This window comes from Oncorhynchus kisutch, linkage group LG29, assembly GCF_002021735.2.
Source record: "Oncorhynchus kisutch isolate 150728-3 linkage group LG29, Okis_V2, whole genome shotgun sequence".
Taxonomy (NCBI): Eukaryota; Metazoa; Chordata; class Actinopteri; order Salmoniformes; family Salmonidae; genus Oncorhynchus; species Oncorhynchus kisutch.
In genome coordinates, this window is record NC_034202.2 from 29,430,422 (window position 1) to 29,442,670 (window position 12,249).

The 12,249-nt window shown below is 44.5% G+C and overlaps 1 protein-coding gene across 5 annotated transcripts in view; it reads left to right on the forward strand.

The window, feature by feature from the left end:
- zgc:100829 (mucin-2) overlaps positions 1-12,249 on the forward strand; it is a 55,061-nt gene that overhangs the window by 12,026 nt on the left and 30,786 nt on the right. Inside the window, exons 1-4 of one of the 5 annotated variants that reach the window (XM_031808873.1) lie at positions 1,527-1,753; positions 2,464-2,894; positions 9,326-9,476; positions 9,641-9,758. In XM_031808873.1, coding sequence (XP_031664733.1) covers positions 2,729-2,894; positions 9,326-9,476; positions 9,641-9,758 — 435 coding nt within the window. In that variant the 5' untranslated portion in view covers positions 1,527-1,753; positions 2,464-2,728. Of the gene's footprint in view, positions 1-1,526; positions 2,895-9,325; positions 9,477-9,640; positions 9,759-12,249 lie in introns of those variants that run through there. The other 4 variants (XM_031808874.1, XM_031808875.1, XM_031808872.1 and 1 more) reach the window with 4 other exon arrangements.

Below are 12,249 nucleotides of genomic sequence, written 5' to 3' on the forward strand. Positions count from 1 at the left end.
TTGACGGAGAGGGCAGGTATTCGACAGAGGGGAGCGAAGGACACTGTGCTGTCCCTGTTGAGGACACCGGTACATGGGAGGTGGGGGTGAAAAAGTCTGATAATACTTTTATTGAATCTTTTGACCAACAGGAATCACCGCATGCAGGAATGCCCCGAATTGCAGGCCACAATCACACACTATTGGATTAGGCGGGAAGAGACTTTAAGGACACTGCCGACCTGCAAAACAACTAACCAACATCGAGCTTTAGCCAAACCTTAACCAAGCTCCTAACCCGTGGCAGGTAGCCTAGCGGTTAAGAGCCCTAGTTGAAAATAATAATATGTTGATGTGCCCTTGAGTAAGGCCCTTACTGTAAGCCGCTCTGGATAAGCACGTCTGCTAAATAGCCTAAAATGGGACCCTAACCTAATTTTATACAATTCTGAAATGAAATATCGGTTTGCAGGTCACGAGTGTCCATATAACATTTTCTAATTAGGGGACCAGGTTAGTTTAACGATGATGATGCTACACCCGAAAACCATTTGGGGGACGGTACAAGATGGCTGTGTGAGTGGTCGCATTAAACAGAGCTCCTGAAAACCTTTTGTTTTTAAACAAGCCCTAATTTGATTTGATAACCTGGAAAAATAAAATAAAATCCTCCCTGTAATTTTTTTCAAATCCAACCAGCAGATGGTGCAATTGGTTAAAGCAATTTGTTACGCTGCGACGTAAGGGACCTTGAGGAGTGATGCCTCCATAAAGCTGCTTCCGCTGATTTCAGTACAGTGTATATTTGGGAAACAGCAGGTGCCTACTTGCTATCAGAGTTTCCCACCAAAGTAAGTACAGGAAAGCTTTACCACATACAGAAGACTGAATAATCCTACTGCACAATAGTCCATGGTTTGTATTTCAAATGTACCATTGTTTTTTAAATTGAATAATTTTTGGGCTTAACCTATTGATATCATTTTTCTAATCTGATTTGACTAAATCAGATCAATTGCAAATATGATGAAAAAAAATGCTTAATTTACAGGCCTAGGTGTTTGTCCACCAGAGTGTGCTATTTACTTAGATTTGGAAGTGGGGTATTGTATTGATATTGGCATTTCTGAAGACAACTGTAGACTTATCTTATTCTATGTGTTGTTGTGTTTTGGAGTCAAGTGTTTTTTGTTGGTTAGTTTGGTTTTTAGAAAGCGATAGAGAGGTTATACAGGATTAGTGGAGTGGAGGCGGATGAAGCGGACCAATGGTCTGAGGACTATAGTTTTATGGGAGGAGGAGCTGTGTAGTCGGGGGAGGAACTGTGTAGTCAGGGGAAGAGGAGTGGTAGAGCTTTAGGGGAAATAGAAAAAAGGCTGAGTTTGAGGAGGAGAAATGTGAGGAGTAAAATCACAATGTGCAAACATTTTTTTTTAAATCTATATTTTTAATAACTTTACAATTGGTTGGGCAATAGAAACATGGTTTTCAAACAGCAGCTTGTTTTCATTTCTCTCTGCCTAACAGGATGCTGTTACTACATTTACAGCTAGGGTAACTGAGCTCTGTTTCCTGACTTTCTTTTTTTTCACCAAGATAATTAGTGTGTGGTGTGTGTGTGTGTGTGTGTGTGTGTGTTACGGAGAGAGAGTGAGAGACAGTTCATGGAATGCTGTGATGTCATCAGCTCAGTCATACACAAAGGCAAGGAGGAGGACACACAAGCACACTCGCTCGAATAGTTACTCTGCTGTGGAGCATCTGCACCCCCACTGTGAGTACATCCTACTTAAATAACATATCCGTTCTCTCACACATTCTGCTGAATTGTCTATTACAGAATGCCTCTCCTTTTCTGTCCTTTTTTCCCCCCACTAAGCGTTGAGTAGAAAGAAACCAATGTGTTTGCCAGCAGTGACAGTTCTCAGTCTCTGGCTACCTTTGTCTCCCTCCAAATGTTGCTTATGCTGTTTCCATTGTTAATATGACCACTATGCCTAGTGAAGTACATTCAGCCCCTCTGCTACAACAGCGTTCTGCTCATGCTGTCCTGGGATGTGACCCTGTAGTTTGGTTACAGCCCAATAACGGCCATGTTGAAATGGAGCAGCTGTCTCTTGGGAGTTTCAAAAAAAGGAAGGGGGGTTGGAAAGGGATGTGTGTGAAGGAGGAGGAAAAAACCCACCCATTCCTTTGGAATCGGTTCCCATCCAGAGTCAGACACACTCTCAGAGCCCTGACATGGCTTGAGTGAGGAAACCAGGGTTTGATGGAGGGGAAAATAGATTACTGGGATTACTAAGAAATGAAAAAGAAGACAGTAAGTAGTGACATCTTAAGAGGAGAACAGATAAAGAAAACCAAGGCAAGAAAAACTGTCTAGGATAACTAAAGATAGCAGTAGGATTAGCATACAGTAGGGACTAGGCAGTGCCAATCATCTGCAGTGCAGACAGATGTGATGTAGCATTTTCCCTGAAGCAGAGTCTCCCAGTGATGGCTTCCTGACGAGGGCTGACGACGAATGACGTGTGTGTGTCGAGGGAGGAGGAAGTGTCAGCTCAGAGGACGACAGAGGAAGCAGTCTTCAGCTTGTGTGTGTGTGTGTGTGTGTGTGTGTGTTTGTGACAGACGAGCCCCGATCTTCTTCTTCTCCTCATGAGGCTCATTTAGAAACCAACTCATCTTCAGGAAACTGTTGGCTTAAGGAGTCAGGACAGTACCCCTCCAGCCCACCACCGCCGCCACCATGCTGCAGCAGATCTTAAAGGACATGTACATTGACCCAGATGTGTTGGAGGCCCTAAATGAGGACCAGAAAAAGACCCTGTTCCTGAAGATGAGAGAGGAGCAGGTGCGGCGCTGGACAGAACGTGAGGAGAAAGAAGCGGACCATAGGCCAAAGTCAAAGACAGGTACCAACTCCTCTCACTCACTCCTCTCTACCTTTTCTACTACATCTTCACGTACTGGGGCTGACAGGAGTCATAGTACCTATGTGCCAGGAAGTATCATTACCTGCTTATGAAATAAGCCTACAAACATGTTCCATTGAAACCTACCCACCTGGTCTTTCTGAAGCCAAGTACATTAGACAAGTCTTAGATACAGTGGGGAGAACAAGTATTTGATACACTGCCGATTTTGCAGGTTTTTCTACTTACAAAGCATGTAGAGGTCTGTAATTTTTACCATAGGTACACTTCAACTGTGAGAGACGGAATCTAAAACAAAAATCCAGAAAATTACATTGTATGATTTTTAAGTAATTAATTTGCATTTTATTGCATGACATAAGTATTTGATCACCTACCAACCAGTAAGAATTCCGGCTCTCACAGACCTGTTAGTTTTTCTTTAAGAAGCCCTCCTGTTCTCCACTCATTACCTGTTTGAACTCATTACCTGTATAAAAGACAGCTATCCACAAACACAATCAAACAGACACCAACCTCTCCACAATGGCCAAGACCAGAGAGCTGTGTAAGGACATCAGGGATAAAATTACAGACCTGCACAAGGCTGGGATGGGCTACGGGACAATAGGCAAGCAGCTTGGTGAGCAGGCAACTGTTGGCGCAATTATTAGAAAATGGAAGAAGTTCAAGATGATGGTCAATCACCCTTGGTCTGGGGCTTGCAAGGTCCCCCTGCTCAAGACAGCGCACGTCCAGGCCCGTCTGAAGTTTGCCGATGACCATCTGGATGATCCAGAGGAGGAATGGGAGAAGGTCATGTGGTCTGATGAGACAAAAATAGAGCTTTTTGGTCTAAACTCCACTCGCCGTGTTTGGAGGAAGAAGAAGGGTGAGTACAACCCCAAGAACACCATCCCAACCGTGAAGCATGGAGGTGGAAACATCATTCTTTGGGGATGCTTTTCTGCAAAGGGGACAGGACGACTGCACCGTATTGAGGGGAGGATGGATGGGGCCATGTATTGCGAGATCTTAGCCAACAACTCCTTCCCTCAGTAAGAGCATTGAAGATGGGTTGTGGCTGGGTCTTCCAGCATGACAACGACCCGAAACACACAGCCAGGGCAACTAAGGAGTGGCTCCGTAAGAAGCATCTCAAGGTCCTGGAGTGGCCTAACCAGTCTCCAGACCTGAACCCGATAGAAATCTTTGGAGGGAGCTGAAAGTCTGTATAGCCCAGCGACAGCCCCGAAACCTGAAGGATCTGGAGAAGGTCTGTATGGAGGAGTGGGCCAAAATCCCTGCTGTAGTGTGTGCAAACCTGGTCAAAAACTACAGGAAACGTATGATCTCTGTAATTGCAAACAAAGGTTTCTGTACCAAATATTAAGTTCTGCTTTTCTGATGTATCAAATATTTATGTCATGCAATAAAATGAAATTACTTAAAAATCCTACAATGTGATTTTCTGGATTTTTGTTTTAGATTCCGTCTCTCACAGTTGAAGTGTACTTATGATAAAAATGACAGACCTCTACATGCTTTGTAGGTGGGAAAACCTGCTAAATCGGCAGTGTATCAAATACTTGTTCCCCCCACTGTATGTTGGTGTATTTTCTGCTGTGAGCTGCAAGCATGTGGTTTACCTCTGACAGACATCCTGTGATGATGCGTCTACTGAAAACGTTGTCAGTATCAACTGTTGCTTTTTGCAGGCCCTCTGTGTGGGTGTCTGCCTGCAAGGTTATGCACTTTGTTTAAATCAGATGGCATTACCTGCTTATATTATGCTAAGCAGGCCTGAGAGTAGGTAATGGCTAAAAAGGCTACTTGTGTCTTTTGTCAAATGACTACCTGCAGTTACCAGGGTTACCATTTACTGTCATAATAGGAACACTGGAGGCTATGAGGAAGTAGCCCTGCCTTGTGTAGCATCACCGGGGTGAGAGAAAGGAGGAGGTCTTCAACTCTGGGTTTCTAGTCATTTCCAGTAACTATTTCTGAAAGAGTAGTCCTACTGCCAGATCAGGATGTGGCCCTGCTATCTCGTTTGAGGAAATTACATACTTACAGCTGACTCGTCCACAATTGATTGAATCATTGGTTCAATAATCAATTGTTTTTAAAGGGGCCTTATCAGTGTACACAAAGCCCGTCTTAGTGTAAGAAAACAAACATCCGAAACAGGTGCCATGCAGATCTGATACTCAACAACAACAACAACAACAACAGAGCAGAATGTCTAATCAGAATATGTATGTGTGCGTGTGTGTGTGTGTGTGTGTGTACAGGGCTTTGCTTTAGATTATTTTGTTCCCAGTGAAGGGAGAGGCCTGATGTCTGGAATGTGTGTGTGTCGGGAAAAGAAAGATAACAGAACAGAGGAACATGCGATAGACAGAAATAGTGGCAGCTAGTGTTTCACAGAGAGTAGACTGTTATTTTCTATGTTAGAGAGGAACTCAACTGTTCTTCTATTGTGTATATCAGCTGCAATGAAAGGGTCATTACGAACACCGCTACAAACGTAGGCAGGCTGATATTCTACCCTGAAACTGGTTTGGTGTAAGGCAAAATCTTGCCTGTCTGCATTTTCTCAGTTGCAAGTAGCCAGTCCCTGAGTGGGGAATTTGTGTGGTAATGATGACTCGGTTCACAATGTGCTTTACCTTGACATTCCACAGAAGGAATCTGAGATCACAAGACAAAGCTTATCATGAGAAGATTGAGAGAGAGAGAGACACGTAACAGTGGAGGAAAATGAGTCCATGATGGCTGGCTGTAGGTCACTGTAGCACATGTCAGTTTTTGCATTAATTCTGCTTGACGTGTGAATAGGATCAGGGGAAGTCTGGTTTTGGCGGCAATAGACATTTGACAACAAAGCACTGATTATCGAGCGTCTGAATGTCAGACAGGGAGGAGGGAGAACAGAGGCCTCTATATCGGCTAACAACCAGGGCAGCTATTCCGACAAGTCAATGGTCCCCCGATACACACTGGGTCGTTCCATGTTACCATCTCAGAATGTTCTGAAATCATTTCTATAGAAACAGATAAGATTAGCATTCCTGCATCATAATATTTTTGAAATATAGTTTGATCACTGCTGTGTAAACACACACACACACCCTGATACACAGTGCAGTGTTACACACACCACTGGACCATAGGGTTAGAGACATGGAGGTCTGCAACAGTTGTTGCAGACCTAGTTTGGTTGTTATTGGTGTGAAGCAGAAGAAAATATGGGCCTGTTAAAGCGCAGGACCCAGGTGTCTGTGCAAAGCAGGAAGTGACTCCAGGCCCACTGGTCCATGCCTTCCAACAATGAAGTGTGAGCAGAGAAGGAAGCCCGCAGGAGGCATAAGTCCATGTGTGTTAATGGTTTAGTGTTATTCATCTGTTTAGTTATATTTAGGTCATTTAGTTTGGGGTGGATGTAGTTAGTGTGTTGCTGAATGTTTGTCCCTACATTTCTGTTGCATGTGTACATGCGTCATTTGTAACATGTAGGCTTTTACAACTGGTATGACAGCTTTGCAGTACATGTTTTGGTGTGTTAGTACCCCTATGTGTTCGCCACTATGTGTTCCTGTATGTGTTGTCCATTCCGAGCACAGAACGTGACAGACTGGTGACATTTGCTAATGGCAGATAGAATGTAGTGCAGGTCGGCCACCTTATGGCCACAGTAACTAAACCTGTCCTTCCATGAAGGTGCCACAGTATACCGGTTACTGTACTGTATGTACTACATCGGAAATGGCACTGTTCGCTTTTCAATCTGTTCAATATGTGGAGGAATATGATTGAGGCCTGGCGTTTATGAGGGTCTTTAGAGAGGGGTGTGGTCAGAATCAAGGGGTGAAGTAGCAGGAGTATTGTGACAAGGACATGGTTTCAAGAGGGACACACCTCTTACCAGTTTGACAAGTGTGAAGTCATATCCCAAGTCCCACATGCCATTCATGTACATTTCTTGAGAGTTGAGAAAATTGTCTGGTTTCAAATAAAATACAATTAAATAAAATGTAATGGTATTTGTCACATGCACCGAATACAACAAGTGTAGACTTTACTGTGAAATACTTAAGAGCCCCTTCCCAACAATGCTGAGTTAAGAAGCATGAACAAGAAATGTTAAATGAAATGGTAAAACAATAAAATAATGGGACTATATACAAGGAGTACGGGTACTGAGTCAATGTGCAGGGGTACGAGGAAGTAGAGGTCATTGAAGTAATATGTACATGTAGTTCAGGGCTTGTCGTCTGGGTTTGCCCCAGGTGGAATGTGGTGCCGTTGCCACAGGATGGGCTGGCAGAACCAGTTAACTGGTCTGCTCTGGAAGGGTGCCTCTCCTTGTTTTCAACCCAAACCCTCAGTTCAGATTCAGAAAACGTTTGTCAATGAGCCAATACATTTTTGCAGCAATCACAATACATACAGTACATACGAAAAACACAATACATACAGTACATACGAAAAACACATCTTTATAAACAAAGTGAGAACAGCGAAGGGTATTTACAGTCAAGTAGGCTGAATAAGTGCCTCTACTGGTCCTCGTGTGTGTGTGTGTGTGTGTGTGTCTGTTGCTTTATTCCCATGAAGGAACATTTCTCAGCCTTTACCCAAAATGTTGCCATGTCATGCTATTTAAGGATGTGGTGACTTTTCTATTTTTTTCCCATCTCTTCCACTGCTGTCCATAAAAGGAGCCCAGCATTGACTGTTTACCACAGAAACATAAATATTACAAATCATTGATTTTACTAGTTTGGCAAGAATGTCTCTTCTCTGTTGCTTCCAGTAATGTACAGTGGGGCAGAAAAGTATTTAGTCAGCCACCAATTGTGCAAGTTCTCCCACTTAAAAAGATGAGAGGCCTGTAATTTTCATCATAGGTACACTTCAACGATGACAGACAAAATGAGGAAAAAAATCCAGAAAATCACATAGTAGGATTTTTTATGAATTTATTTGCAAATTCTGGTGGAAAATAAGTATTTGGTCACCTACAAACAAGCAAGATTTCTGGCGCTTACAGACCTGTAACTTCTTCTTTAAGAGGCTCCTCTGTCCTCCACTCGTTACCTGTATTAATGGCACTTGTTGTCAGTATAAAAGACACCCGTCCACAACCTCAAACAGTCACACTCCAAACTCCACTATGGCCAAGACCAAAGATCTGTCAAAGGACACCAGAAACAAAATTGTAGACCTGCACCAGGCTGGGAAGACTGAATCTGCAATAGGTTAGCAACTTGGTTTGAAGAAATCAACTGTGGGAGCAATTATTAGGAAATGGAAGACATACAAGACCACTAATAATCTCCCTCGATCTGGGGCTCCACGCAATATCTCACCCCGTGGGGTCAAAATGATCACAAGAACGGTGAGCAAAAATCCCAGAACCACACGGGGGGGACCTAGTGAATGACCTGCTGAGAGCTGGGACCAAAGTAACAAAGCCTACCATCAGTAACACACTACGTCGCCAGGGACTCAAATCCTGCAGTGCCAGACGTGTCCCCCTGCTTAAGCCAGTACATGCCCAGGCCCGTCTGAAGTTTGCTAGAGAGCATTTGGATGATCCAGAAGAAGATTGGGAGAATGTCATATGGTCAGATGAAACCAAAATATAACTTTTTGGTAAAAACTCAACTCGACATGTTTGGAGGACAAAGAATGCTGAGTTACATCCAAAGAACACCATACCTACTGTGAAGCATGGGGGTGGAAACATCATGCTTTGGGGCTGTTTTTCTGTAAAGGGACCAGGACGACTGATCCGTGTAAAGGAAAGAATGAATGGGGCCATGTATCGTGAGATTTGGAGTGAAAACCTCCTTCCATCAGCAAGAGCATTGAAGATGAGACGTGGCTGGGTCTTTCAGCATGACAATGATCCCAAACACACCACCCGGGCAACGAAGGAGTGGCTTCGTAAGAAGCATTTCAAGGTCCTGGAGTGGCCTAGCCAGTCTCCAGATCTCAACCCTGGGAGTTGAAAGTCCGTGTTGCCCAGCAACAGCCCCAAAACATCACTGCTCTAGAGGAGATCTGCATGAAGGAATGGGCCAAAATACCAGCAACAGTGTGTGACAACCTTGTGAAGACTTACAGAAAATGTTTGACCTCTGTCATTGCCAACAAAGGGTATATAACAAAGTATTGAGATGCACTTTTGTTATTGACCAAATACTTATTTTCCACCATAATTTCCACAATAAATTCAATAAAAATCCTACAATGTGATTTTCTAGATTTTTTTCCCTCATTTTGTCTGTCATAGTTGAAGTGTACCTATGATGAAAATTACAGGCCTCTCATCTTTTTAAGTGGGAGAACTTTCACAATTGGTGGCTGACTAAATACTTTTTTGCCCCACTGTAACTCCAGTGTGTTTTCGTCTCCTGTAGCCAACAGTAAGAAAGTGAGCTGGTTGCTGGGCAGGGACGGAGATGTGGCGGTCATGGCGATTGGAGAGGTGGACGAGCTGAAGACCTCCAAACTCATCTGCACTGGGCCTGCGGAAAGAAGAGCACCACCAAGCCTGCACAATAACACACTGTACGGACACCTCAGCACCACAAGCAGGGATTTTACCTACAATTCTGTGGAGCTGTGATAATGGTATCAAATTGAGTGAGAGGTTAGTTTTTGAGTTTGACATTTTCGATCATTCCTTTTTGTTTTTCCTGTCTGGTCCTGCCTGGTCCTGTCTGTCTCTGAAGCCACCAGACAACTTCCCTGATGAGCAACCTGGTAAACAGACCAGCCTCAGAACCTGTCAGACCTCGGAGAGAGGATCTGCCTCCCAAAACACAGTCAGGGATACAACTCAATTTAAAGGTGAGAGAGTGTGTGTGTGTGTGTGTGTGTGTGTGTGTGTGTGTGTGTGTGTGTGTGTGTGTGTGTGTGTGTGTGTGTGTGTGTGTGTGTGTGTGTGTGTGTGTGTGTGTGTGTGTGTGTGGAGGTGACCTTCCTGTTGCTGTCATTAATCTCTGGCACAGGCAAGGGCCAGTGAGATGCACGTTCTCCAGGGAGAGTCATCGCTCAGTGGCCAAATAAATCACACCTAGCTCTCCCTCTCCGGACTCTGATATCCCTTCATCTCTTTTTCCTTTTACTCTTCCTTATTGCCTTTCAACCACAGCAAAGACCCTCTCCCTTGATCTTCTCTTTCTAACTCAACCACATCCTATCCATCCTTTCAATCACACCCTCCTCTCTTCTCAGGTGTAAACATGTAGATATCTTGCAAGTGATCAATTGAATGTTCTCCCTAGTCGGTTGCTCCTGCTCTCAATGTTTTTATTTTATTTATGCGTCCTCAGCCCTTTAAAATGGTATCTGTTAAACCTTAGTGCCAGATGAAAGGTTTTATATTGTTTTTATACTCTATCCCGTCCTTTCAATCACATCCTCCTCTCTTCTCTCCCTCTATCCTGTCCTTTCGATCACATCCTCCTCTCCCTCTATCCCGTCTTTTCAATCACACCCTCCTCTCTTCTCTCCCTCTGTCCTTTCAATCACTCCCTCCTCTCTTCCCTCCGTCTATCCCGTCCTTTCAATCACACCCTCCTCTCTTCCCTCCGTCTATCCCGTCCTTTCAATCACACCCTCCTCTCTTCTCTCCCTCTGTCCTTTCAATCACACCCTCCTCTCTTCCCTCCGTCCATCCCGTCCTTTCAATCACACCCTCCTCTCTTCTCTCCCTCTGTCCTTTCAATCATATTCTCCTCTCTTCTCTCCCTCTATCCCGTCCTTTCAATCATATTCTCCTCTCTTCCCTCCGTCTATCCCGTCCTTTCAATCATATTCTCCTCTCTTCTCTCCCTCTATCCTGTCCTTTCAATCATATTCTCCTCTCTTCCCTCCCTCTATCCTGTCCTTTCAATCACACCCTCCTCTCTTCCCTCCCTCTATCCCATCCTTTCAATTACACCCTCCTCTCTTCCCTCCCTCTATCCCATCCTCCTCTCTTCTCTCCCTCTATCCCATCCTTTCAATCACACCCTCCTCTCTTCTCTCCCTCTGTCCTTTCAATCACACCCTCCTCTCTTCTCTCCCTCTGTCCTTTCAATCACACCATCCTCTCTTCTCTCCCTCTCTCCCGTCCTTTCAATCACACCCTCCTCTCTTCTCTACCTCTGTCCCGTCCTTTCAATCACACCCTCCTCTCTTCTCTCCCTCTGTCCTTTCAATCACACCCTCCTCTCTTCTCTCCCTCTGTCCTTTCAATCACACCCTCCTCTCTTCCCTCTGTCTATCCCGTCCTTTCAATCACACCCTCCTCTCTTCTCTCCCTCTGTCCTTTCAATCATTCTCCTCTCTTCTCTACCTCTATCCCATCCTTTCAATCACACCCTCCTCTCTTCTCTACCTCTATCCCGTCTTTTCAATCATTCTCCTCTCTTCTCTACCTCTATCCTGTCCTTTCAATCACACCCTCCTCACTTCCCTCCGTCTATCCCGTCCTTTCAATCACACCCTCCTCTCTTCTCTCCCTCTATTCCGTCTTTTCAATCACATCCTCCTCTCTTCTCTACCTATATCCCGTCCTTTCAATCACACCCTCCTCTCTTCTCTCCCTCTGTCCTTTCAATCATCCTCCTCTCTTCTCTACCTCTATCCCATCCTTTCAATCACACCCTCCTCTCTTCTCTACCTCTATCCCGTCCTTTCCATTCTCTCCACTTTTTTGGTCCAATTCCAGTTAATCTCTCTCTCGCTCTGTCACGCTCTGTCTGTGTGTGTTCTTGTCTGCCTGTCTGCCTGTCTGTCTGTCTGTCTGTCTGTCTGTCTGTCTTAAATGTGTGTATGTGCCAATTTATATGTATAAATGAGTTGTTTTAATTAAGTGTGTAGGAGGTAGAGTGATTTAGTTCATTTTGTGTTATAGTGAACCCTGCATATTTTAAATTGAGAAGTGTGGTTGTCACATGTTTTGTGCATAAGTGTCTGTGAAGGAGGGTTTGTTGTTGTGGATGTGGGGGGGTTAACTCCATTTTCACACTATCTTAAAAAGAGGGAGAAGATTTTCTGCATTGTCATGGCAACCCTGTGCACATAGCAAGTGCAAGCCAGGGTGGACACTGTCTCACCTGCCCCTGATCCTCCACTCTGTATAGCACAGTATTGACCATGATCCTCCACTCTGTATAGCACAGTATTGACCATGATCCTCCACTCTGTATAGCACAGTATTGACCATGATCCTCCACTCTGAGCACAGCATTGACCCTGATCCTCCACTCTGTAGAGCACAGTATTGACCATGATCCTCCACTCTGAGCACAGCATTGACCACTCAGATGTGGCTCCTTCCAGACACCCACGG